The sequence below is a fragment of the Leptosomus discolor genome, chromosome 3, assembly GCF_034619465.1.
Source record: "Leptosomus discolor isolate bLepDis1 chromosome 3, bLepDis1.hap2, whole genome shotgun sequence".
NCBI lineage: Eukaryota > Metazoa > Chordata > Aves > Leptosomiformes > Leptosomidae > Leptosomus > Leptosomus discolor.
Window position 1 is genome coordinate 82,299,482 of NC_141393.1, and position 27,469 is coordinate 82,326,950.

The 27,469-nt window shown below is 42.6% G+C and overlaps 1 protein-coding gene across 1 annotated transcript in view; it reads left to right on the forward strand.

The window, feature by feature from the left end:
• SELENOF (selenoprotein F) overlaps positions 1–24,986 on the forward strand; it is a 29,355-nt gene extending 4,369 nt beyond the window's left edge. Inside the window, exons 3-5 of the mRNA XM_086462845.1 lie at positions 12,759–12,822; positions 21,508–21,557; positions 23,989–24,986. Of these exons, the coding sequence (XP_086318971.1) occupies positions 12,759–12,822; positions 21,508–21,557; positions 23,989–24,120 (246 nt within the window). The 3' untranslated portion in view covers positions 24,121–24,986. The remainder of the gene's footprint in view (positions 1–12,758; positions 12,823–21,507; positions 21,558–23,988) is intronic.
• Positions 24,987–27,469: the final 2,483 nt, after the last annotated feature.

Genomic DNA, 27,469 nt, shown 5'->3' on the forward strand with positions numbered 1-27,469 from the left:
TCTCCAGCCGTGCTGTGGTTGTGTACCACAACCAGAAACACTTGCGGTGGCAGCAGCGAGGCTTCCTGTCCTCGCTCAAGGAGCGGAGGCTGTTATTTGTTCAGGTAATATTTGAACAGTTTTGCATCAGTGTGCATAAGATGTAGCCCACGTTCTTGTGCAGCAGGATAATTTGTCTTGTCACTTGTTGGGAAAATAAGCTAGAGGAGTTATGTTGCAGATCTGTCAATGTGACTTGTGAGGGGGAAAAAAATTCTGTATCAATTTGTCAGTAATTTACTCAAGGATGTAACTTAGTTTGTATTGTAAACAATGCATTAATAAAAGTTGGCTCAAACAGAACTGAAATCGATGGGTATTTTTCTGATTATCCTGAATCAGACCTAGATTGCACCCTGTGGATAATCACACTTTGTGTGTAAGACTAATCAAATGCCATTTTGTGGTCGGAGCTTTGCATTGTAAGCGTAAACAGTCTCAAAACCTTTTCTATTTCAGTCAGGCTGAATGTAGCAGAACAAAACCCCTCAGGTTAGATGGGGTCTTGTTCGACAAATGCCTTCACAGTGAACCAGAGTTTGTTGTATGCACATAGGAACCAAGAGATTATATTTTATAAGTTGTTTTTTTAGTGTCTTTGTGTTGGTTTACCCAGTTTCATTTTCTGCTTGTGCTTTGTAGTAATTATGAACAATTTGCAGCTATAGCATAATTTGATGTAAGTCTTGATTATTGTATTTTCTTCTGTGACATTTTTGAAGAAATTTAGTACAAATGATACTTGAGATTTGGAGCTAGCATGTTAAATATCAGCTTGAATTATAGGAGTGATGATGATGCTATTTTCATGCATTTTCATGTCCAGGTTTGAATGCAGGCTTTCCACGCTCTCTGTGCGCATAGAAATACTGTGTTGTCTAACATTATGGTTATATGGTTGAGTGCTGAATTGTAGCATTGCTTCTAATATTCTGAATATTGAATATTCTGCTGTCTCAGAAGGTGGAAATTTTTTTTATACTGTTACCACTGCTTGGAAATGTGTATTTTGGATTTGTTGATACTTTTAAAATTTTTTTTTAAACTTGTGGTGAACTCCCTTGAAGTCTGGCCAGTGGAAAATTGGTATTGGCAGAACGGAACACAAATACCTTAACAGATTGTGTTCAGAATCGTCACGTTTTGCATTGGCTTGTGTTTTAAGATAGTGCTGGTTGTAATAGGTGACTGTAATTGCACTTAAGATTTCACTCTTAGATAAGAATTAACAACCTAATTTATAGTAGCTTCTTGGTAAAGTAGTATTTTTATTATATGTGTGCAGAATAGAAAACCTGAATGCTGTGTTTTTACCTTTGCCTGTTTTTTTTAGGTTACCATAGAAATCTTCTTTCTAATGAAAATTTGCAAGTTGAGAGTGAATGGATGTTACAGATCTCAAAAGTTGTTTTCCTACCCTCTTGCTTGAAGAATTGTTTTAATCTGACTTTCAAAACCCGCGTCTGGGCGTAAGATCCCTGACTTGCTCATCAGCAACCTTGTATGTTGCTAAGTTCCAGAGCAGTGGTGCTCTGGGTTTTGCTAATGCTGTGTCTACGTGCTCAAACAGCCTCAAAGTACGGGAATTTGTATTTTTCTGAAGCATGATTCCATTAGGTGACCCAGCTCGTTCATTACCTGAGCAGATATTTGTTCCTATCATGTGACCCAGCATGTTGGTAGCCTGTGCTACAAACAGACTTGCAAACTGTTGGCATTCCAGGGCTGACTTCAGGATTTTAAGTTAATTCTTCTTGTAAGTATGTTAGAAATGGAGAAAGCAAGAGTTAGTTTGTTGCGTGACTTGCGCCCGAGTTTTAAAGGAGAATTTAAAATTAAAGGTAAGGGGGTAGCGTGTGTATCTGAGAATTTTTATGTATCGTTGCTGCTTTTCACAAATGAACTGTGAAATATGCGCAGTCCTAAAAATACTGCGTGCTGAATAGCATCAGTGCAACTTCAAATGAGATGTTTACAGATTTCAAGTGGTTTATATCCTTGAAAGATGTTTATTAATCCTGGTCTTGTTATTGGTGCAGTATTCTGTGAATTGACATTGCGGAAAATAGCTGTGAGGTGCTCTCGTTGCCCAGTGTTTGTCTTGCTCTTAATTTCTGCTGACACCTGTCCAGTGAAATATTTTAATTACTTCATAATTGTACTGTGGGTAAAACGAAAAAAGCTTGTATTCACTTTCAGACTGATTCAGGAGCTAGCTTAAACAGTATTGCTTTAGACAGCTGCAAGTTTTAAGCCTCAGTCTGTCAGATGCAGAGTATTGCTGGTGTGTAAAACGGAGAAGGATGAAATGGAGGTGAAGCTAACTGTGCGTGAAATTGTAGTAGCAGGAGAGATTGTCCATATTCTGCAGTAGCTGAAAATAGCCCCTCTCCATCTGCAGCTTCACTTGTGCCGTGTGATCATTTCAGACATAGCTATAAGCATATTCCATTAATTGCACGTTATAATCTTAGATTTATCTCGGCAATAGATGCGTGGCAAAACCCAAATTGATTTTAAGAATCAACTCCGTGATGGGATTTGCAATACATTAAATTCCACAGTTGCACTGTGCAGGGTTGCTACAGCCTTTAAGTCATCAATGTTTCTAAACGGAGTCTTGAAATATATTTTGCTCACTAAGATGCGTTGGATTTCAGCATTTTAAGTTTCTGTTGTCAAGTGCTTGTCATGTTGTAGCGTTACAGAGTTTGGTGGGTTAGATCACACGACATCACGTGTAAGCAGAAGTTGGCCAGGACATTTGAGACGTGAAAATGGATGATTTAGGTGACAGGTTGGCGTGGGTAACACCACATGTGTCCATCATACACTATTTCTGTTTTATGATTCCACTGTAAAACAGGGCAAGCATAATGATACAGAAGTCTGTCTGCATGCTTTTAAAATCATATAGAGATGGATAACTGCTCTGCTGTACAAATGTAAGCAAAACCATCTAAAATCCTGAGGTTCTTAGCCGCTTTCTTGTGCATGTGTTCAGGGTTGTCAAAATATGATAAGCTGCCAAAGCATGGTTTAATAATTCATTGGAATATCTGGCCTCTGCATTGCCAAGGTAATGAGAAATTTAAGATTGTTTGACCAAACTTGTACTAAGATGTAATGCTATCACTAACTCAAAAATTTCAGGAACTTGAAATGGATTGTTGTGCTGTAAGAGGTTAGGTTTCCAACTTGATATTCTTCCTGCAGCAGTAAATATAAAAGTTTCCTTTCATTTTGATGTGAAAGAATTGCAAAATATTAACCTGAAGTAAATGTGAGCAGCTTGAACTTTGGCTGTTGCTTTTTCCTAAAAACCTTGAAGCCCATCTTACGATGGCTTTACGTTCAGATCCCCATTCTCCATCCTACCTGAACCTAAAACGATTTTCAGTATTTATGACTGCTGTCTGAAAGTTAATGCAAGTCTATGGACACAACCCCACTAGCTGTAGACAAACAGAATGGATGAGATTTAGAAAACAGTGATATTTAGTGACCTTTAAGTATTGTGTTTTCTCAACATTTTGAAAAATGCTGACAACTGAGAACCAACTGGGGAGAAAATCCTAAGAATGTGTACTAAACCACTCTGGAAAATGGGGAGGGAAGTTAAAGCACAGCAGAGGAACCTTTCCTAGAGTTTTATTGTGGACTTCTTCCCCTGGCCAGTCGGGTGAGAGCATCTTCATTGTGGTTAGGTTGGTCAAAACGTGTGGCAGCTGGGCACGTTGCAGACCAGTTCCCTACTAGTTGGATTGTAACTGATGCTGTGCTTAACTCTGACGTTTCCGCAGGAAGATCGTACCGTGTTTTCCCTGCACCAAGTTGAGATTCTTTTCCTTGCAAGTCCTCAGTACTTGAAATTGTGGGAAGTCATTTTAAGACATGAATGATTCAACCTCTTTCAACACTGCAAAACCAGTTCTAGTCTGTTGAAAGTGAAGCCTGGGCTCTGACCCCCCTCTTCTACGTCAGGCCCCTGTTTCTGCGTGGTATCACACAGTTTATGAAAGGTTTTTGTGGGTGAAAAATACAGAGGTGAGGGATGATATACAAAAGAGTGAATTATACCTATTCAGCCCATGCAATAAGTAGCTGCTAACGTTCAGCTTGGTCTGTTCTGAAGAAAAGATGACTCTTAATTCCACTGAAAGGTAAAAAAATACGCCCATAGCAATTCAGTTTTCTGTAGTCTACCTTATCTGTCACTTGCAACAAAATTGTCCCTCAGGCCTTTAAACATTGTGGGGTAGGAGATGAGCACATATGCAGAAACTGTTCCTCAGAGTGGTTATTTTAATCCCAGTGGGTAATACTGACATTCTCCTGATGATGTAGTTTGCCCATAAGTTAAAATCAGTTCTTTGGGTGGAGCTAGACCCCTCCTGGAAATGAAATAAATATGTAGTATAATATTAGTAATAAACATGTCCACTGTAATTACAACTGTGTGCTACTTTAATTAAAAAATTAAATGGAAAGCTCTTTTGAAACCACCTTTTTACATGTACAGATCTCTTAAATGTGCTGTTTTGCATTACAAGGAGGAATAAGGTGACATTCTTGTTCACTTACTTTTAAAACTCAAAATAATTTACAAAACTCACAATAATTACTGAAACTAGAATAACTTGAAATACTTTTAATGCTTTAGGCTCCTCTTGTGTGACCCAATTTAGTTTCCTTTTTCAGTTTTTTTTTTTTCTTTTCATTTCACTAGTTAAAGTGCTACACTCAAAAATTACTGTTGGCTACCTGCTTGTTCTGCCAGAGGCTCTTTAATATGAGTTGTTCCAATGAAGCAGTCTCATCTCTTGGTTTCTAACTTGATGGGTAAAAACAGAGAGCTACTTAGAATTCGTTGGCATCTCGGTGGTGTCACGTAAGTGGAAGTCATATCCATACTTGTATAAATGAATCAGAATTTTAGTGTACTTCTGGCTGTTTCTCAAAACCCCCAGCTTTTTCTGTTTGGTTTTTCTTTTGATATGTTCTATAAAATCCTGTGCTTTAGAGAAATCAAATTGTGCTTTTACATAGCTGTATTCTGTTTTCTAACATGCTACATAAAAATGGTTCATGTTCATGGTTTTTACCAAGTGTGACTTTTAAAAATAGTACAGTTCAATGACAGCATGTTTTATTTAACACTCAAGTAAATAATCAGAACTCTGTAATTAAGGCTAATATGTCAAATTCTTTCCCTTCAAAATTTGCTTTTAAGTAAAAAGTGTCTCTGTGCATTTCACAGAGGAATAACTTTATGGGGGATGTTGATAGGGAAGTTGGGGAATTGAGATGATTGTGTTCTCTCTAATTGAGTCTCTTATCAGAGTACTGTCGCTTCAGAATATTATGCACGGCCATTCCTTGGACTGAAAATGCGCTGAAGTGGTTGTCCTTCTCAAGAACTTTGCCATGTACACTCTTTCCCTTCCTTCTGTACGTGATGTTATCAGCAATGAAAATTACTGTTGACAAACAGTAGTCCTAGATAAGGAAGGTGTAGCTAGCTAGTCAGTGCCCAAGACAGAAGTTTACCATCTTTTGTTTGGATCTCTGTCAGATAAACTAAGATAAAATACATTATCTGTCTTGTAGTAGGGCAAGCCTTGCCTCTGGAAGACCTCTTTCTAGTCTTATCAGTGAAGAATAAAAGGTTAGGGAAATTATAAATATGAGTTTGCTAAATGTGAGTTAAAGTTGTTGATGTGCATCTGTGCTGGCAAGTGGAATAGCTTTAGCTAATTAAGTCTGATCTTCATCTGGATAAAATACTGGTATTTGGCTCTACATTTGTTGAAACAGCTTCAAAAAGTACAAAGTCTCCAAATTAAATGTGCAAATTCAAGTAAATAGTTGATGAGTTCTGTTCTCAATGTTTTCTTTGCAGCTCATCTAAGATGCTTTATTTTTCAATAAAAGCACACATTCTGGAGAATAAGAGGTGTTCAGGGATTCTACTTCTAGGGACAAGTAGATCACAGAATGGTTTGGGTTGGAAGGGACCTTAAAGATCATCTAGTCCAACCCCCTGCCATGGGCAGGGACACCTTCCACCAGACCAGGTTGCTCCCAGCCCCATCCAACCTGGCCTTGAGCGCTGCCAGGGAGGGGGCAGCCACGGCTGCTCTGGGCAACTCCTGCCAGCACCTCACCGCCCTCACAGGGAAGAATTTCTTCCTAATATCTCATCTAAATCTCCCTTCTTTCAGTTTAAAACTGTTTCCCCTCATCCCATCACCACAGCCCCTGATCAGGAGTCCCTCCCCACCTTCCCTGCAGCCCCCTTTCAGCACTGGAAGCCGCTGTAAGGTCTCCCCGCAGCCTTCTCCTCTCCAGGCTGAACACCCCCAGCTCCCTCAGCCTGTCCTCACAGGGGAGCTGCTCCAGCCCCCTCTGAGCATCTTTGTCGCTTCCTCTGGACCCGCTCGAGCAGGTCCGTGTCTCTCTTGTGCTGGGGGCCCCAGAGGTGGACACAGCACTGCAGGGGGGGTCTCACCAGAGCTGAATAGAGGGGCAGAATTGCCTCCCTCAACCTGCTGGACATGCCTCTTAGGATGCAGCCCAGGGTGCCATTGGCTTTTTGGGCTGCAGGTGTACATTGCTGGCTCATACTCAGTTTTTTCCTCCACCAGGACCCCCAAGTCCTTGTCCCCAGGGCTGCTCTTGATCCACTCATCAACCCAGCCTCTGTCTGTGCTTTTCCTCCACCCCGACCTGGGTGCAGGACCTTGCACATGGCCTTGTTGAACTTCATGAGGTTTTCGTGGGCCCACCTCTCCCGTTTGTCCATCTGTCAAATCCATGTCTCCCCAGTTTAGAGACAAGGATGTCATGCAGAACTGTGAAATGGTTTGCACAAGTCCAGGTAGATGATGTCAGGTGCTCTTCCCTTATCCCCCAATGCTTTAACCCTATCGTAGAAGGCCACCAAATTTGTCAGGCAGGATTTGCCCTTAGTGAAGCCACGGTGGCTGTCACCATCGCCTCCTTATTTTCCATGTGCCCTAGCATAGTCTCCAGGAGGATCTGCTCCATGATCTTGCTGGGCACAGAGGTGGGACTGAATGGCCTGTAATTCCCCGGCTCTTCCTTTTTTCCCTTTTTAAATACGAAGGTTATGTTTCCTCTTCTCTACTCAGCAGGAACTTCACCGGACTGCCATGACTTCTCAAATAAGATGGATTGTGGCTTAGCAATCTCATCTGCCAGTTCCCTCAGGACCTATGGGATGCATCTCACCAGGTCCCATGGACTTGTGCACCTTCAGGTTCCGTGGATGGTCTCGAGCCTGATCCTCTCCTACAGTGGGTGGTTCTTCGCTCTGCCAGCCACTGCTTTTGCCTCCTGCAACCTGGGCAGTGTGGCTGGAGCACTTGCCCATGAAGACTGAGGCAAAAACGTAGTTGAGTTCCTCAGGCTTCTCCATATCCTGGGTAACCAGTTCTCCTGTTTCCTTCCATCACGGTTGTCCCCTATTCCACTCTGCATCCTGCCACAACTCAGGGTCACACCACCTAATCTGTGCTACAGCTCCCGAGGGCTAAAGTTGCTGGTTGCTCAGCTTCTGCATTTTCTCTCTCACCCTTGTGCCAGATCTCTTGCTCACGTGACCTTACACCGAACCATTTCAGTGAGCAAAGTTAACAAGAAATGGTCTGCCAGGAGGGGAAGTTGTTTTGGAGCTTTTTGGTGGCTGTTGGATTTAAAGAGCGAAAATGTTTACGTAGTGTGCTGCAAGGAGGAGATTGTTTAACACCAAAAATAAAACACTTGGCTGGATGACACATTTTCTGTATGCTGGAGATTGTAACAGTAATGCAGAACTGTTATGTACATACAGAAGAAAAAAGTTGAATCTCCTACTCAAAGCAGAACTCGAAGTTCTGAACATCTCCAAGGATACAGATTCTGCAGCCTTTCTTAGTAAATTATTTCAGTGCTTAAACACTCTCGTTGTGACTTTTTTCCACCCTTACAATCAGTTGGAATTTCCTTCCTTGCAAATAAATGAGAGCTTAGATTCTGCTTCAGCTTTGTCCAGAGGAATTTGCCTGTAATACATCCCAGTAATCGCAGGAACAGCGCTAATGCAGATAACTGCGGTTTGACTGTTTGACTCTTTGTTTCCAAACTCTTATTTAGAAGATCTCCCCTCACAGGATAATGGGTTGTGAATGGGACCAGTTTCTTTGTTGCTAAATTTACTGGTGACATCAGTTCTGAATGATGTGCGTGTGTAGCAGTGACTTTACTGGTGTTCTGCATTACAGAACAGTAATTCATAATGTTCCCAGCAGTGAGGCTTTCTGCCTGCTCTCTGTTAACCCCCCGAGTCTTGCTCATTTTCTGTCCCCAGGGAAGGGGAAGACTACAGTGATTTTGAAAACTTCTGTCTGTACAAATACCCTGCATTCACTCCCCCAGAGAAGAGAAAATATTTTGTAGTTTATATCTCAGTGTATATTCCTTTACCTAATCTAGTTTTGCAGTAAAAGTAACAAATGAATTGGTAGTTCTAAGAGTTTAGGAAAGAGCAGAGGAAACTTGCAGCAAAATCGCTTTTCTTTGTGGCTTCATTTCTCAGAACAACAGATATCAGTTATTAACTTGCTGGTTTGCTTCCTGGGTGGGTGGGACACTAACAATCAATTTGCATGCCTTTCAAAAAAGAGAGCACACTCCCTGTTTTCAGATGCTGCCGATTTGCACATGCCAAACAACTTGGGCCAGGAAGAATAATGATACCTGTATTTTCCTTGACTTTGAAGTAAAACAGTAGTATGGGTTGATAGGGGATGAGGAGATTTCTTTGTCAGATTTGCTTATATAGTAATATGAGATAAAAATGACAATGAATTTCATAAAAACAAAAATGGTTTGTGTTGGAAAGAGCTTAGTCGTTGGTAATTATTTAGTGGAAGATGGTTTTGTAACTGAGGCAAGTGGTCGTAAGTTGTGTTTTACTGCTTGTTCTCAGAGCTTAACTTTATTTTTTCAACCCACTGGATATTAGGCAAATCTGTAGATCTCAGGGGGAATCCAGATACCGTAAGACAGCTACTTACCATCGTGTGGCTTTACCTGAACAGTCTCTTTCACTGCATGTTTTAAGACATGAAGGTGCTGTGATTTTTTTCAGCCGACTGCAGACAGCTGTACAAATCCAGTCTGCGTGACGCTTTAACGTGGGCAGGGTCAGGCTTAGTCAGTAAGAAGAAACAGTGTGCAAAGTATAGGTGCTATAGAAGTAAAACTAGGGATAATTTACGGTATTTTTAGGAAGCTTTTTTGGTCACCTTTGGCCTAACAGCATTTTCTTGCGATCAAGGAGCAGTCTCTGTTAAGGCCCACTTTTTCAGTTCGGTTTGATCCGAATTCGCGTTTGGTTGTCAGCCTCAACAGTTGTGTACCGGCTTCATAGCAGGAATGTCATTTTTCTTCTGGAGTTTTCACCCTGAGTAGTTGTGATAACAATACTGTATCTGTTTGTGAATGAAGCACCGCTGGAATTTTGTCTGCAGAAATTACTTCCATTCCCTTCCTACCAACAGGTGGAATGTTTTCTTTCACCTAAGTTAAGGCTCTTTGTTTTTAATTGCTGGAACAATTATTTTTACAATACATATTTTTATCTAACGCTGTTCTTGTGTAAATGGTGGTTGATTCCATTATAATTACCACTTCATCACTAAAGCAGACATGACTGATAGTGTGGTTTTCCTCCTCTGAGATGTGAAGAGCCATCTTCATTACCTCAGCACAAACTGTTACCAGACATTCAGGTGCTTACAAAAAGCTTTTGCAAACTCAGGTTGATGCTTTGATGAGGGAAGAGCTCAGATTTTGTCACAATAGCTTTAGAAAGCATACGATTAAGATGTTTTTTAAAAAGCCAAGTTATTTTTATAGATGCAGACATGAATCAGCCTGGAAATCATAACAGCGCTTGTTTTGGATGTTCAAATGGATGCTCGGAATAGTTTAGAGAGCCTTTATTTCCTTGCTGGTAGTACTAAACTCATAAGCACTAAAACAAGCAGAGCATTATTTTAAAAGGAACTAACTTATGAGTTAAGCATTGTGTGATGAAGTGACTCGTCACGTTGGCAGCCTCCACGCGGAGTGCCACACGTCATTCTTAGCGATACACGAGCACAGTAAACGCCTTCACAAGGGAGTTTGGAGGACACGATGAGATGGTAGCAGCAGCAGATACCAACAAGTATGCTTTTGTGGTGGGCTGGGTGATGCAGATAAACCTGTGTTTCTTGCAAAAGACACCTTTGTGTAGCGTTATAAATGAAGCCAATTGATTTTTCGGGTCTAGCCAGCTAGAGAGCAGCTGTTTGTCCCAGCGTGAATCTGAACTTTTTTTGTACCAGCACAGTTGGGCTTCAGTTGGGGCAGAGTCAGAAGCTCAAAATACAGACATCAACGATCGAGCTGTTTTCTTTGTTCAACGTTACTTCTATCAGACATTGGCTGGGAGTTACAAATGGGGCGTGGTGTGTACTTACAAGATGTCTTACGTTGTTTAGATTCCTACAGTGACCTTGTCCCACAGAAATCCTTGTTTGAAAGGAAGAAATAAACGGTAGGAATTATTTGCGGCAATAAGATATGAAAATTGCTCATTTTACCGTTGTCCTAAGTTTGGGTGTACCTAGTTCTTTATACATATATATAAAATAATCAGTTAACTACATAGAAAAAGGCTATTTATTCCTTTGTCTACTTCTTTATGTTAACTTCTTGATAGAAAAATGCCAATGCCTGTCTGTGTCAGAGAACCAATATAAATGTTCGGTGTATTAGTGAGCGTTCAAACTAGTATCTAAATCTAGGATTGCTGATACAATTGTTGTTGAATGTTTTAAAGAATAATGAATAGAGACAAGGTAAGTGAAGTTTATAATCTCCTATCCCATGTTCCCTCCATCTTGGTAATTATTTCATGTCTTAAGTCCAGAGGAACTTTTAATTATGCAAGCTAGTATCTGAGCTGTTTATCAGTGCCTTTTTTAATTAAAATCTTAATTTGGGCGGTGAAAAAAAGCTTTAAAAAAAAATCTGGTATTTTTGATCTCTCGAGTACTGTTTCATAGCAGTTCTTGGTTTTAACAGTCAAATCTTAGTTTTTATCTGGAACCTAATGTCTAGTTGAAAAGGTAAATGTAGTTCATCAAATTTCTGAGATGCTGGACTGAACAGATAACGCTGAGTAACATTTTTCGTTGTTTCCCGTGGAAGTAATGATTACTGATTAGGTCATGTCCGGAAAGAAGTTGTCATTTCCCTGCAAACGAGTAGAGTACTTCTTATGTTCTAATTTATAGTATTTAGGCAGATACTGAGTTGGAACTGAATTCAGAAGATTCAGATCCTGAAGTGAAGCAGTATTCCTGGCTATCCGTAGTGCCTACGCAGATAGGTGACGAAGCCTTAATAAAATTGTCTTTAAGATTTCTGCTGTGATGTGTGTGGTTTGCTGTTATGACTTGTCACTCCTTTTCCAGAGGCTTAGTACTCGCTAGATTTCCCAGTGAAAGCTCATTTCTATTTACATGTATTCACAGTCCGTATTTTAAGTGAAATGTGAATTTACTTCATTTCAGTAAGGTTATATTCTTCCATGTCCTGACTTGCACATTTGTTATGAAAACATTGTCTAAAAGAACGCGAAAGCGGAGGTCTTAATTGTTTATAGAAAGTAATGAATTGAGTTAAACTTTGTTTAACTGAAGCTTGTTCTGTCAGCTTCTCTACCAACAGTGGCGTTTCAGGGCTAGAAGGACGTGATTTGGTACACGGTATTGACAACTATGTGTAAGATTAAAATGCCCGACTTCACAGCATCAAGTTCTATTTTAGTAGCTGGAAAAAGGTGTTGTTAATTTCTACGTAAGAGTCAGCAAGCTATAGAATCAATTGCATGTTGACAAAAAAACCCCCAAAAAGTTTTAAAACACGTGGCAGTATACAAGTTCAATAGGTGTTTTTATTTAGACGCTACGTAACATCGAGATGAACTCATACTTTGCTTTAAAAACGGTCAATCTGAGCATCTTGCCTCGCTGACAGCAGTGATTGACATCGAAGTGCACGCATCAAAGTTAGCCCAGCCGGTACGGACTGCTGCAGCCGAGGCCTCTTGATGTGATCTGGCCTCTTCCTGCAAGCACGATTCTCTACAGTGAACCAACAAGTCAGCCCAAACGGGAACTCTGAAGTCACTGCCTTATCTTTGTTATAAACAGGAGCTCACTGTCCATGTTAGGATTAAAATGAAAACTAAAATTTTGCCTAATAAGACTTTCTTAGCATCTTTGGGGAGGAAGACATAAAGTTTTCCTATTACTAGTCCATAATTTCCATTGTAATGTGTCCAATTACTTTTTCTTTTTAAAATGAAGTTTTGCTTCCAGCAACAGTGTATCTTGAATGATCCTCTTTTTCCTCTTTCTACATTTTTAATATAATGAATGAAAATTAGCATGTATCTTGGGTGAAGAGTCAGTTGTTGCATAAATCAGAGACAGGTCTGGAACTGTGGTTCTATTGAGGATCTTACTTCTCTGTCGTTACCATCCACACAACTGCATATTGCCTCCTCAAAGAAAAATAGTTCAACAGATAAGACACCATCAGTAAACTAGTAATTTAGGGGGGGTTATGTCATTAACAGCTTCTCTTTATTATTACAGCTTTATGCAGGAGCTGTCCTGGAGGTATGTGGATGAAAATTGGGAAGGTTCCCTCAAGTCCAGGGTAAGTAAAGCCGCTGCTGTTCTTTCAGATAGGAAATAGTGTCACAGCTGAATGACAGAATGTGCTTTTAAATACTACAAGTAGTGATATATGTCGTATATCGTATCAGGAAAGTTGCATTGACCTGAGACTCATGGAATTGGTCTCCAGTAACTGATAGATGAAATTATATTGTGCAGTTGTGGAACTACTTTTGTTCCACAAACCCTGCAGGATAATTGTTTTGCCAGTGGATAATGACAACTAAAGCGAAAGGAATACCGCAGCGTAACAGCAAATCAGTACCATCAGCGTGTGTGGTGGGAGGAAGCTGCAGGATAAACATCTGTGAGAAATCTCAATCTGGAATTTTCTTATAAATGGGGGAGGAGCTTAGGTGATAGCAGTACTTTGGTTTTTGATTTTTTTTTTTTTTCTGTAATGAATATCCTAATACTGTTCTTTGGACACAGAGAAGACAGACTAATCTAGCTTGAGACGTAGACTTGCACAAAGAGCACGTCGCCAACTACCATGGCCGTTATTAATACCTCCCCGTTTGAAGGCTGACTTGACAAACAAGTAAAAAAAAAAAAAGATTTTAGAACAGGTTACAATTAACGTAAGTTATGCTGCTTTAGACCCCCTCCTGCCGCCTCTGCCCACACGCCGTTCAGTTAATTGACTGCAAAACCAGAGCAAAGCTATCTTCTCTTTTCTGCTGTTGAAAATGCCAAAACAAGAATTGTTTAAATGACTTGTCCTGCTTCAGGGGCATGAGGAGATTCGCTTTCCTAGCACAGGAGTCCATATTATCTCCATGACCATTCAAATTTAGCAAACATAAAACCATTCCCAACTGTTGTTGCCCATTCACCCGGCTTCTTCATGGTTGTGAATTTGGAACAGTTGAGTGCTCTTTTGAGCTATAGGTTTGAAGGAAAAGGTCAGCCTGTTAGCCTGGCTCCAGCCTGCGTTATGTCCTCAGTTATCTTCATGTGTAGGTCCTAAAAGGTAATGGCCCTTGATTTCTGCTGTGTGCCCAGCATGAAACATGTTCCAAAAGCTTACAGTACAAAAGGAAAAACTCAACAGTTTTGAAGATTTTTTTTTTTTTTCCTTTCCATCCTTGGTTATCTAAACTTGCTCAAAGATTTACGTTCCATTCATCTCACAGCTTGCTTTTTAAAATAACTGGATACACGTCAGTGGTTTTTCAGTAGGTTCTCTGGTTTGACTACCAGTTCTTCTTTGTGACAGCAAGGAGAAAAAAAAGGACTGACTAATGCACTTAAAGGTCTCTCCTGCCTTTTCATCGCCAATTTCTGCAGCTACCGATCGAAATTTATCTTGACCAAATTTACTGCTAGGGTATTAGCATGGGTTGGAAGAGGGGATAAATTTTAAGAGCGCATTTAGAAATTTTAAAAAGCAGTACAGTGTATTCTTCCAGCTGCTGTTAGTCCACCCATTAATATTAGTCTCAGAATACTTTTCGTTAGATTTTCCCCTTGATTTTCACTTCTACCAGAAACACCATTTAACGTCTCCATCCGAAGACATCAGCATTCGAGAAATGTTTTGATTTCAGCTTTTCACTTGGCTGTTTGCTACAGAAGTTAGGTTGCCTGAAGGTCACGCCGCCGCTTGCGAAGCGTTGTCTTTGTAGGCGTCGTTGAACTGCGTAGCCCGTCGTTGACAACGTCTCGTTGCAAATAACTCTCGATTCCTTTCCCCTAGCTTCTGCTAGGATTTTGTGGGGGCTTTTTTTTGCGGAACATACACCAAATGGCACCCCTAATTGCAGGACTGTGTGTGTATTACAGTTACATGGATGAGTTCTGTATCTGATGGTGAAGTCTTCACCTTATAGTACCTGTGTAAATTGTTTTGTCACTTGGCGTACTCCCACAGACTTGATTCGTCACGGACTGGTTTATGTTGTGTGTTGCCAAAGGACAAACAGTGATTTCTGTGGTTTGGGTGGGGCTTTTTATAATGAGAGTCACATCTTAGAATCGTTCAGGATTAAAATCTGTTGAATTGTAGAGGTTTGTAAAAGTTACGCAGCAAGGGAGGTACACAGTTGGAAAAACCTGTGGGTTGCTCGTGGTTACTAAATGCAATATTCTGTGGTCCTTCTGTACCAAAATTTCAATCAAAAGTACTGGTTATATAATTTTCAGCTGCAAATAGTTGCTGAATACACCTGTGTGCCTGAAGTGTGAGAATCATTACATATGGAATATATTTGTAGATACTGGGAAAGCAAAGAAGTGACAAGTGGTGAAAAAAAATCCAGGCCTCAGTAAGAGGATGAAAAAAAAAATCTTGTCCTCACCAAGATTATCTCAGTCTTAAAGTGAACGTTATTCTTTGTGATATCATAACAAACTATAAATGCTTTTGTGAATACGGCCAAGGCTGGCTGTTATCTTTTTCAAATGCAGCTTCATGTGATAAGTCAGATAACAGACCCCATTTCTGTAAGTCTCTTTAAGTTCAGTACTGAAGTATTTTTCCTGCTAAGTTTCCCTTAACGTAAGGGAACAAGATTCAATGTTAAGTGACAAGATTCGTAGATGAAGCAATATCTTATTATACCAGGTGGCACAGAAAATGTGACGGGTTTTGGCTGACATTCACAAACCGAAGGCTTTGAAATAGAACGGGAAGTTAGCTGGGTCAGTGACTATCCAGCATATTTGTTTTATGCTGACTTTTCGGTGGCAGCCCTGTCCTGCTCATGGCGAGGCAGGAGATCACAGTGTCTAGACTCCCGCGTTCTTTCCAGTTTGCTGAACAAAACCTGAATTAGGCTGGGTTATTTCATGGAGCATTTCTTTCGTATTTCTCCGCATGCTTTCTGTTATCAGCAGAACAACTCTCACCTCTCCCTGCGTGACTCTCTTAGTTAAGGAACGGACATGCTCCCAGCAAATTGCTACAGAAACAAGGTCCTTAATCCTTGAACTCGTGCAGCGTGCAGCTACGTTAGATCCTCTGACTTCAGAGGCAGCAAGCACTCCATTGTACTGCCCAAGTTCTGCAAGTGTGAGGGGGATTCCTTTAGCTACTAGAATGTGATTTGTTGTGGGATTGTATTTGTAGGTAAGACCACTTATTTCCTGGTTATTTTAATCTGTAGTTCTTAAATACTGGTGGAAGGAAGCTAGAAAGTTACAGTAACCTTAAATCTTGCATTGGTAGGAATGTTAGTAAAACTCTCGTTAAGAAATGTAGGATGTCGTAGTGGGAGACAGGCGTCGTTTTATCATAATCTTTTGTAAACAGATGATTCACAAACTAAAACAATACTTCTCTTCAGATTTAGAAATGTCTCTTGCCCGACTGCTGCTACAAAGTGCCCCGTCTTTGGGGTTTTTTTGTGAAGTTTCTTCTCGAGGCTTCATCAGAGCTCAGTCTGGGACTCGCTTTTGAAAGCGTGTGGTGCTTTGTAAAAATCACAAACGGCTGCATTGTAACTGGAATAATAGGCTACAAATAGTAGCTATTGATGTACCCTACGAATTCTTAAATTTAAATTCTTATCTCAAGCTGGAGTCCCCAAAAGGTAAAGAGCTATAGCCTATTAAAATGTAAATGAGTGCTTGATGTCTGCTGTAGTTCTGTCCCTTTGCCAGGCTCTCCTGGTATCTTTTGAAGTGGGCTCATGCGATCTTCAGAACGGCAGGGCGCGTGTTTGTCCCCAAAAACAAATTATTAAAGAGTCTGAGGAAAGACATGAAGGCTTTTGGTTTGCCTGTATTCCCAGTGATTTACACATTCACGTTTTTAGCAAATCGTGCCACTTGTCTTAGCAATGCTTAGGTATTTGTGACCTAATGAGATGTCGTCTTCGTAAAATAGCCCTCTGCTTCTCTTCCTTTTGTTTTGGTTGCTTTTCTTTTCCATAGGTTTAACACTTGATAATTAGCAATGCCTCAGTAAAACCATTGTTTTATTCCACTTCAGGTACAAAATGGTCAAGCCCGTGGTGTGGTCAAGTCCTTTTTGCCTTTTTTATATACAAATCTGTGACATTCTGCTCAAAGTTGTGTTCTTGGTAAATTTTGTTTTCCTTTCAAACTGCTTGTGTCTAATAATTCAGGGCCAAGTGAAGCAAACTACCCTTTATTTCATTAATTTATGCTAAGTACTATTACATTTGCTTTCTGTCAATTGAAATTAACTCAGAACAACTATTTATAGATAATTTTAGATGTCGTTTAGACACCCTGTTGTGTATTAGTATGAGATCACTTCAGTTATTTCCTACAACACATTTTATATACATTTAGCCTTTCTTACTTTGGACTTTTAAAGGTAGTTGTACCTGCTGCACGGAGTTGCCCGAAGTACCATGCTGCTGTTGGAGGAAATGTCAGTCTTTTGGAAGACAGCAGAAACTCACGCGCTTCCTGTTGCTAATTCAGCGTGTGAAACATTTAAACGCGGCACAAAAAGACTTTTAATTATTTCTCTAAAAATAGAGCACCCTTTATACTAATTTTGAAACATTCCTCCTTACTCGTGAAAGATGAGGGAAGCATTCCCTCTCTCGGAGCACTAACAGTTCATTGCCCTGGTCACATCATGGGCACTTTTGGTGTAATACTGAGGGACAGGAGGGACAGTCACCATCATCAAAAAAAGTACGCTGCTGCTTTTTGGTGCACAATCGGCGTTTTTAATGAGACTTATCTGTAATATGAAGCTGTGCCTCAGGAGTTTAGAAGAAGCTAAAGGGTCCTGCTTCGTAGAAACCCAGCATGAGCTGAGAAGGGTATGTCCAGTTTAAAAAGTTGGATGGATCCCCACGGGCATACATAGTCCTCGTAAGCGTTACAACAGAAGGCAGTGGAATAAATCTAAACTAAAAGCACAGCTTTTTAAACAACAAAAGGATTAGAAGTTTGAACAAGTGGACTTTTCCATTACTGGCAGGTACTTTATCACATTGGATTCTTGCTAGAAGACATGCTGTAGCTTACCCGGAGGAAAAATTGTGCAGTAAAAATTCATTGCTGACCTTGTGCTGACGATTCGACTAGTTCTGACTCGTGCTTTTCGGCCGTTAAAATCTGAAACTGATAGAACAGAGGCAGTGAGGTTTTTTTAATCTCCTCCAGGCCTTTCTGATTTGGGGCCATTATAATCCTTCTGATGCGTGTAGAGACAGACAAAGCTAGAAGTGCTTTTCTGTGTGCATAGTTGTTTGACAGCTAGCCTGAGATTTTACTGCCGTTGTACATCGGCTCTCCTTCAAGTGTTAAGAGATTAATTTTTTCTCATCATCATTTTGCATTTCTCATTTACAGATCAAGCAGGAGATCTTTGCTCCTGAAGTGGGAATCTAAGTGATGCAAATATTCCTAAAGGAGATAGCCTTGGTAGTCTGGGTCATGCCCTTAATATACAACAGTAGGTAGTCAACAAAGGACTTGGGACTCTAGGCTTTCATTCCAACTGACGAGTTTTCACAGACTTTCTCAAAACAAAGAGGTGTTACGTCTCAAAACAAAGGGACATTATAACGGTAGCGGTGAGCTTCTCCATTCTACTGTGTTTGGGGGCAGAGGGTGCCCTTAGGTCTTCAGAAGCACTGCTCAGCATCAGCTCTCTTTGCAGAACTGCTGGGCAGCCTTTAAAAAGCCCGTGCACACCCGAACCCTTTCCTCTGCCCTCTTAGTTGTAGCTGATCGCGTGGCAACCGAGTCAGCTCTGCAGGCTCACCTCAGGGTTGCCCTCAAAGAGAAACCATATGCTTGGGTGTCGCATGTCTTTCCTAAGAGCGTAAGGTGAAGTGACTTTCTTAACGTGATGTGAAAGGACAGTTGCAGAGCTGGCAGCGGAACAGCTCTGACTTCTAGTCTGGTGGTTAATTCACCGGAACACAGTGTCGTGGCACCAAGCTCGGGAGTTCATCTCGGGGAAGTCAAAGTGGAAAACGCCTTCCCCGCTCACCTGTGGATGGATTCTGTAAATGCTTGTTCCTCTGAAGCTGCTGCAGGGGGAGGGAAATGGGGAGATAGCTAGAATTTCAGGTTTAAACCTCAAACTATTAAATCATGGTGGAAGGGTGTGCAAGTAGCCTTCAGACGCAGGATCGTAGGAAGCAACATCGGTGTTGGGGTACAGAGGGGGGAGCTGTCGGGGCAGTGCCGAAGGTGGAGTGTGTGCAGCCACCTGTCCCAAAACGTGCGCTGTAGCCACACCTGCCTTCCTCAGCCCATCCGTTCCTTTCAGAGGCTGTTGATTCGACTTAGGGCCTGATTTGGGGGGGGGGGGGGGGGGGGGGAGAAAGGTGTTTGATGGGATAATCTGTATTTTTAATGATGTCAGTATATTAGTTTCTCCTTTAGCTTCCGAAATTGAGACAAATTATTTGTACAGTGAGTGGTTTTGTGTTGCATTGCAAATTCAAGTGACTAATGCAGAAAGTCACTGTGATCAGCATTAGAAATAAATATGCCATTAACAGAAACCGATTTTGTTCCAGCTGTCTAAACTTTCATGAAAAATGTTCTGGAGTGCTTCAGCTTTCAGAGGATTGAGACCTCTGACATCGATACAAGTGTGTAATGACTACTTTTAAAGTGACAAAACGTGATCCTGCCCATAGAGCGCTTTCTCCTTCCACCTAATTCTGTTCCCATTTTATGTGCGCTTGTTCAGCCCAACGCTGCAGCCAGAGAACAGCCACTCGTGTCCACAGGAGCTTTCATCTGTCACTCCAGCAGCAAATCCTCACACCTGGTACAAGCTTCAAGTGCTGTAACCCGAGTTAACCCCCAAAGGCTTTTCTTTAACACAGCCGAGTTCCACAGTTCAGATTTGCTTCTGCAACTTTATCCATTTTACGATGTTCTCTTACTTTCTGCTTCAAGTTTTGCAATTAAAGTTACCCACGGTACTGACTGCTTCTGACAACCTCCTTTTCACAGAAAGCCCTAGAGACCGATTTCAGCTTTAGATTCAAATTGAGAAAAACATGGAAAAATTCCCCGTGAAATAGTTTGGGGTGCTGTGGACTTAACAAAGAGTTAGAAACACCTTCGTGACTTTACTGTTGATGACGGCCCACACAACTACCGGGTCACAAGGACATGGGAAACGCTGAAGTTGAAAATTACACCTTTGGGAGTTTAAACCAGAATTGGACTGCGGCGTGTGAGCAAGAGCTGGTTATTCGGTGCTATTTGAAATTGTTATAAAGTACAGCTCGCGCTGCGGCATTAGTGCACAGTGGTAGAGAAGGGACGAAAACAAGCCGTATTTTCTTCTTCAGGGGTCTAGTCTATCTGGCAGCTCGTTGGGCCGTTGGTATTTTTGTAACTGCTTGATGCTGTGTAGTGGTTGGTGCAGTATTTGATTTTGATCTGAACCAGGAGCACCGTGGAAGAGGGAAGAAAACAAATGCCAGTCTGTATGTACATACCGAGAAGGCGTTAAGGTAGTTGTCTACAGCGATATAAAGACAGGTATAAGGGCACATCTCTACAACTACCGAGGAAAGCACTGCGCTTTGTGGGGCAGTATGAAGCGTCAGTCCTGAGGTTACACTCCTCTCCGTGCACCAGCCGGACCCACTGCAATTTGGGAGAGCTTCGTTGCTGTCCAGCCTTGAAAAAGCAGCTTTAAGGCGCAGCTAGCGCCTTCGTAAGAGTCAATCCGTACTGACGGCGTTCGTCCTTGGGGAGATGCTACTGGCGTGCTGCAGGAGTGTCCTGAATCCACTTCATGTCAGTACAGATTCAGCCTTTAGCGTCACCTGCATGCGAAGAGGAGGAACGAAGACTCTGCTGTTTGCTAAATTTAAGTACTTCGAGAACGCAGACGCTCGTTGGGCTGAAGTGTTTGGAAGTAGGGGATGATGCTCGCGCTTTGTCCTGAAATAATTCATATTGTCTTTTCTTTTTAAAGCCAGCGTTAACACGAGGCCTGGGTTGCGCTGCAGGCCTCCAGGGGCTGTGCTGCTGTTAACGCTCACCGGTTGCTGCCCGGCGCTTCGAGCGAAGGCTCGTGCAGCAGCAGCCCCCCTCAGAGCCAAACTCCTCTCCATGCAGCTACACGACAGGCCATAGAGTCCATCTGAAAGCCTTGAGGAGTGTCAAGAGGAGATACCAGCTTCTCTTCTTGTTTTCTTGCTGGTTTTTGACATGTAACCTCGGATACCTCTGCAGGACAAGCCTGTCCATCTCGTTGGCGAGAATGACACCTCTACACCCCCCCCCCCCCCCCCCCCGGTTTCCTCCGCGCTCTTTCACCCGCAGCGCTGGAGGAGCCTGCTGACGGGTTGTGTGCCACGTTCACCCTCCCTCACAAAGCCTGTCTTCAGCCAGATTCTGAGCGCTCTTAACGCTCTTCCTCACATTCGCGCGTCGCAGCAGCATATGGGCCAGTCTGCCGAAGACTGTCAGTTGTACGTGCAGATGAACTGATTTAGACAGTCGCACTAGTGTTCGAGGAAAATCCAAGTGGATAGGAAGCTCGTTTGGAATACGAGCAAAACCAGGGGGTCCTTAGGCCTAATAAGCTTAGTATGATTAATGTTGTGAGGATATTAATAATCTGAACATTAAAATAGCTTCTAAAGCATCATTTCAGAAGAAATAATTTGGGGAGTACTAGCTGGAATGTGCATCTACTTTATGCGAGAGGACAAGAGTCTGATTATCTGTCTGTCTTTTCTCCAACCTGTAGCTTTTGTCAGGAGTGATAAGCCAAAACTCTTCAGGGGACTGCAAATCAAGGTGAGTAGTAACCTAACTTTTTTATTTGGGATGTTGGGAAGAATTAAGGTTGGTGGAGACAGTCATCCCCTGGATTTATTGCAGATCCTTATTTGCTGATCAAGTAATCCTTTAGCAGAGGACGTGTATTTGCGTTGCCAGTATAAATCTTTACAAGTTCCTGCTGCTACTATGAATTGGTTTATTGCTCAATAACTCTTTGGTACCGATTCTTTGTTGTTGTTGTTGGGGTTTGGGGTTTTTTTGTTGGTTGTTTTTAATCCCAGTAAGTGTACCCATCAGTAATAGCAGATGGCAAAAGAACGTGAGGAGCGCTTGCGTTCTGTCCTTACTCTGTGGGTATCTTGGATTTACTCAGGTTTATTCTGCCGCAGTTTCCTCTTCTCCTGTTCTGTTCTCCCCTCATTTTCTGGTGGAGCTGCCTTTTACACACAGTCAGGGATGCTTCAGTTTTTCTCCTCTCTCTCAGAACTTCCTTGCTGTCTTCTGTGATTCTATTTTCTTGATAGTCTTCAAACATCCAGCTTTGGGGAAATGCATATACTGAGGGGCGTTTCTTATGACTTGCATATATGCAGAGCTGCACAAGCGGCATTGCCCTAAGCTCAAACACTTCTTTGGTTTCAAGATCTAGCGTAAGACTTCACCTTCCTCTTAGAATCCTCTGTCAACCTCCAGCATCCTTCACAGGTACACATCCTCATCCTCACATCTTGTGCTCCCACCTCTCTTCACCAAACGGCACCATCTGGAATCACTTCGTAGCTGCGCAGGGCTGCAAGAAGCGATTTGTCTTCTCGGCAGCAGATTCCATCTAAAACAGATTTCCCTTGTCTGGCTCGTGCATTCCTGTCTCCGTGTCCTCCAGTTTCGTTCAAAAGCTTTCTCTCCTTCTGCACGTCTGACTGCTTCATTTTTCTTTTAAACATTGGAGCTGTGTTGAGCATCAAAGCGGTCTAGACTGCAGTTGCTATAGCACGCTACCAGACAAAATCGAGTGCAAATGGATCTGTATTTATTTTACAAGAGGGTTTTTTTTTTGGAAAATGGATTAGAGATGCCACTAGCTTCGTTAAGTAAAACGAACTAGGTTAGCTCAGTCAAGTAAAATACTCCTGGGGAAGTCTTTCCATGAACTTAAACGGTGAGAGCCTTCTAATACCGCTAAAAGCTTTTATTTGCATGACATATTTTGTGACTTAGTGAGTCTGCAGAAACATTAAAGTATTACGTTACCAGCAAAGCCTAGTAGGCACAGATACCAGCCAGCAGGAAAGAGTGGGATTACATTGGAAATGGATAGTAGAACTTTGGGCTGTTAAAGTGACCAGAAATGTCTAAAATGGTAAAAAGGCTCGTGATTAGATGAGAAAAAATTGTTCAGCTCTTGCTTCAAAACTCCAACTTGGTAACTTAAAACGCATGAAGCGGAATACAGTCTCTCAGAGCTAGGCTGATGGCATCGCCCCCTGTGTGTGTTGGCTGGTGTAGTGGGCCAAGGAGAAGGAGGAGATGTTTCTGACACCCCCCACCCCTCTTCATTTGACTTGTTCCTCCACTTTCCTCTCTCTGATGTTAAATGCAAGTGAGAAGTCTGAGCTGAAGCTGTTTCTTACCTGTTTTGTTTAAGGCAAGTAATTCTGTTCTGGATCTCGAGATAAACATTTACTGCTCTTAAATGAATGTGGTTTAAGTTGCTGTGAAAGGAGGCCTCTTCGTCCCTTCTGCTTCCTTCTTTTCTCCCACCCTCATTCCTTAGGACTAGGCGAGAAAGCCTCTAGTCCAGAGCTGCAAAACACTGGCCAGCCCCTGCCGGTGTGCAACCTGCAGCGCCTCTGCCTGTAAAGCTTCAGCAGGGTCTCTCCCCTCTTGGCAGTGGGTCCTTCGCCAACCCACGTGTGCGCGAGCTCTCGCTTCGCACATCTGCTCCTCCTCCGAGTCTGCTCCGCGAGACAAAACATGTTGGGAGGAGGAGGAAGCAGCAGCACAGGAGAAAACCAGCTGAAAGGCTGATCTCATAAGCTTAATTTGATTTTTATAGATCTGTTTTCTTCAAGGAAGGTAGAGTACGTTGTTGTTAAACACTCAGTAATGGAATTCATAAAATCAGAACGAAACGCACGGCTCGGGAATATTTATAGCATTGAGTGTTGTCAGGATCAGCCAAGCTTGTCTGTCTGGTAAGAATTCGAAGCTTTAAAAAACCAAAGCTTAGGCTGATTTTAGCACAGATTGCGTTGCCAAAGTTTGCCCAGAATTCTCTGATGTAATTTAGCGCTCGGTTCTTAAGCGTTCGTACTTCGTGGCGTCGCTCTTTGGACTTTTTACGTGCTTTGGCATCTTCCTAACTGATTTCAGTCCGTTGGGGAGGGGGAGTTAGGATGGGGAATGCATTTCCAGCCCAAGGTAACGCGCTTTTGTTTTCCCGCAGTACGTGCGCGGTTCTGACCCTGTACTGAAGCTGCTGGATGACAGCGGGAACATTGCAGAAGAACTGAGCATCCTCAAGTGGAATACCGATAGCGTGGAAGAATTTCTGAGTGAAAAATTAGAACGTCTATAAATCACTTGCTTTCAGTCCTCTTTCCTTTTCCTGTTTTGTCATGGTGAGCTGCTCAGATGAAGTGTCCTACCCTTGAAAAAAACCAGTCCAGCTTCTATATTAATTTTAAGGTGCTGCACCAAACATCTTGGCATTAGAAGGGGAAGCTTCAGCACACATATCTGACAAGCTGACAAACAGAATAGCTTGTCTTAAGGTATTTCAGCTCTTAAATGCATTTATCACTAACAAAATGCTTTGTTTCAACGTTAATTATGCAAATATCAGCTTGTTATAATTGGACCTGCTTTTACAAATGCTCTTCAAACTGAAGAGCTTCAAATAATTGCAGTGATTACCGTGCTTTGTCTGCTGCTGTTCCTAAGAAAGTCAGAACCAAACGCAACGTACTGTCTCCCAAAGAGGTCACCCGACTGCCAACGCCCTCGTCTTTTTTATATTTGAGCTGTCCTTTTTATGGAAGCGTTGTGTACAGCACCTAGCGAGCTCACGGGCTTGGAAGCTGATGGAGGAACTCCTGCTCTGGTACAGTGAAACATTTAGGAAGTACACTTTAGTGAAGACTCCATAGAAAACCTCCGAGGTGTATGGAAGTCCGATGTCAGGTGTGCTTTACGTTACGTGTTTCGCTTCAGAAAACATGAGGGGGAAGTCTTGAAAAACCTTTCCTTCTAACTTTCACGCGTTTCTTGGAACTCTCTTTACCCAATGACTTTATAAACCGTTCTTTTAAAAGGTATATTTTTCTTTCTCTGTTGAAATTTCTGTGAATAGGGAATATAGGCAATATGTATGGTAATGAGTCAAATGCATTATGGCTTGTCAGGTTTGTTCCACTTAGAGTGAATAATAAACAAGGTAAGCAAGAATAATGTGTGTGTTTTTTCCCCAAGTCTAATTAGCAAATAAGTCTTCTCTTTACCTACTTCATGCACACCCGTTCTTGGTTGGATGGATGTTACGCTGGGACCTGAACTGGTACTCAGTTTTCCTCTTCATATATAATCTTACATCTCAACAAACACAGATTTTATTCCCAGCTTTTGGGAAGAAATCACCAGCTCCAAAGCAGAACAATAAACCCGGGACTGAGACCTCACGGAGTTATCAGAAGTAATACACCAAGGTGAGGGTGTAGACAAAGCCGCCTGAGTTTAGATTCCTGAAATACCCTTAGGAACTCTCAGAAGGTGCAGACAGCTCGATCGCACCATCTTATCCCCCCTGTCCTCCCTCCCAGCCTCTGCCTTTCACCCCTATCCTTGTAAAACACGCTGCTCGTCTCCCCGCTGGCCCAGTGGGGGCCGGCTACAACAGCGGTCACGGCTGTCTTAGAGAGGAACTGGACACGAAGAGCACACGTGGTGGCAGCTTGTGCTAACGGCTGGGACAGGACCTGGGTTTGTTCCTGGGACAGGACCTGGGTTTGTTCCTGGGACAGGACCTGGGTTTGTTCCTGGGACAGGACCTGGGTTTGTTCCTGGGACAGGACCTGGGTTTGTTCCTGGGACAGGACCTGGGTTTGTTCCTGGGACAGGACCTGGGTTTGTTCCTGGGACAGGACCTGGGTTTGTTCCTGGGACAGGACCTGGGTTTGTTCCTGGGACAGGACCTGGGTTTGTTCCTGGGACAGGACCTGGGTTTGTTCCTGGGACAGGACCTGGGTTTGTTCCTGGGACAGGACCTGGGTTTGTTCCTGGGACAGGACCTGGGTTTGTTCCTGGGACAGGACCTGGGTTTGTTCCTGGGACAGGACCTGGGTTTGTTCCTGGGACAGGACCTGGGTTTGTTCCTGGGACAGGACCTGGGTTTGTTCCTGGGACAGGACCTGGGTTTGTTCCTGGGACAGGACCTGGGTTTGTTCCTGGGACAGGACCTGGGTTTGTTCCTGGGACAGGACCTGGGTTTGTTCCTGGGACAGGACCTGGGTTTGTTCCTGGGACAGGACCTGCTTTAGTCAGCAGATGAGCTACAACCAAAACACGTGGTGTGACAACCCCCTATTTTGGTAGCAAAAATATGCTGCCATCCACTGGTCTTTTGATATACTGACTGTATTCCTCAGTCCCCTGTTTCGATCTTTCTCCTCCTTTCTCAGTATTTCCTTCCTCCTCCTCACGATGGCCAGTGGGTTTCTGACCTTCAACCTCCCTTTTCTTTCCCTGTCTTCCTGCTACTTCCCTACGCAACCCTCCCCTTCCAACACCAGGTCCTTCCCTCCTGCTCTTGCTTGTCCTTCACTGAAGCAAGGACCTCACTCTTGTACCAGGAGAGAACCGTCCCACAGCGGAGGGGGGTGACAGGCCACAGAGTTTCTCTCCCAGCACAACTGGGGCTCCCGAGCACAGTCCCAGCACCGTTTCTGCAGCCTCTTACCTTGCCCAGTACTGGGAGGCTGGAAATGCTCTTTTCTCCCAGTTTTCCTCTGAGGTTCCCGATTTGCTGAATACAATTCCACATTCTAATCTTGCCTTGTAACACAGATTATAATTAGTATTATTAATTCTCTCATCTGAAAAGCCCGCACAAGGTACATCCCTGTGTTCCCCTACACCTAGGAACAGGTCGAGATTCTTCCACGAGTGTGGTGCTGAGCTGCCGCGCCCTGAACCTGCCCGGTCTGTTGGCCTCTAGCAAAAGCTTCTCGACCTGGGGACTCTTCCCCATGCTGCTCTGGAGTGTCAGATTCATGCCGTCCTTGCTTCATTCTCATTCTGTCCTTTAGCTGATCCTCAGGTTCTCGGCTCCACGGACATGTGGTAGGAACATTTACCATCCTGGCAAAAACGAGCTGGGCTTTGTGCTAAAAGAGGCAGTTGGAGTGGGGCATCATTTCTTTTGGAAATTCTTAAGTTTCTATTTATCACTGTGGGTTGGGTGGTTGGGTTTTTTTTTTTCCCCTCCAGTCTGCAGCTGTGAAAATTCATAGAGCTTAAAAGGTTATTTTGGCTTGTGGCAATTAACTACACAAAATACAAGGTTTAAAGCTCCCGTTTGAAAAGGAAGTGATTCATTTTTACTTACAGCCACGATAAGCACCCCGTACTTCATGAAAGGCATTCACTCAGATTTATGTAAGAGTTATTTAGTCTTATATAATGCTCTTGTTGTGCCAAATCTTGAGAGAGTTAATGAAAGGAAGAATAAAAGCAGCCAGCATGCATGACTGAGCTGAAACATGAAGTGTCCATCTACTCTCCTGTCTTTTTAGGAGGAAAAAAAGGCAACTCATCTTGCAGGAGAGAATATCAGTGCTTTAAAAAAAAAAGACAGGAGTGTTGTACACTCCATTTTGTACATAGATACAATACGGAGATGAATTTGAAGCCGCTTGGAAGGGTTTCCTGGG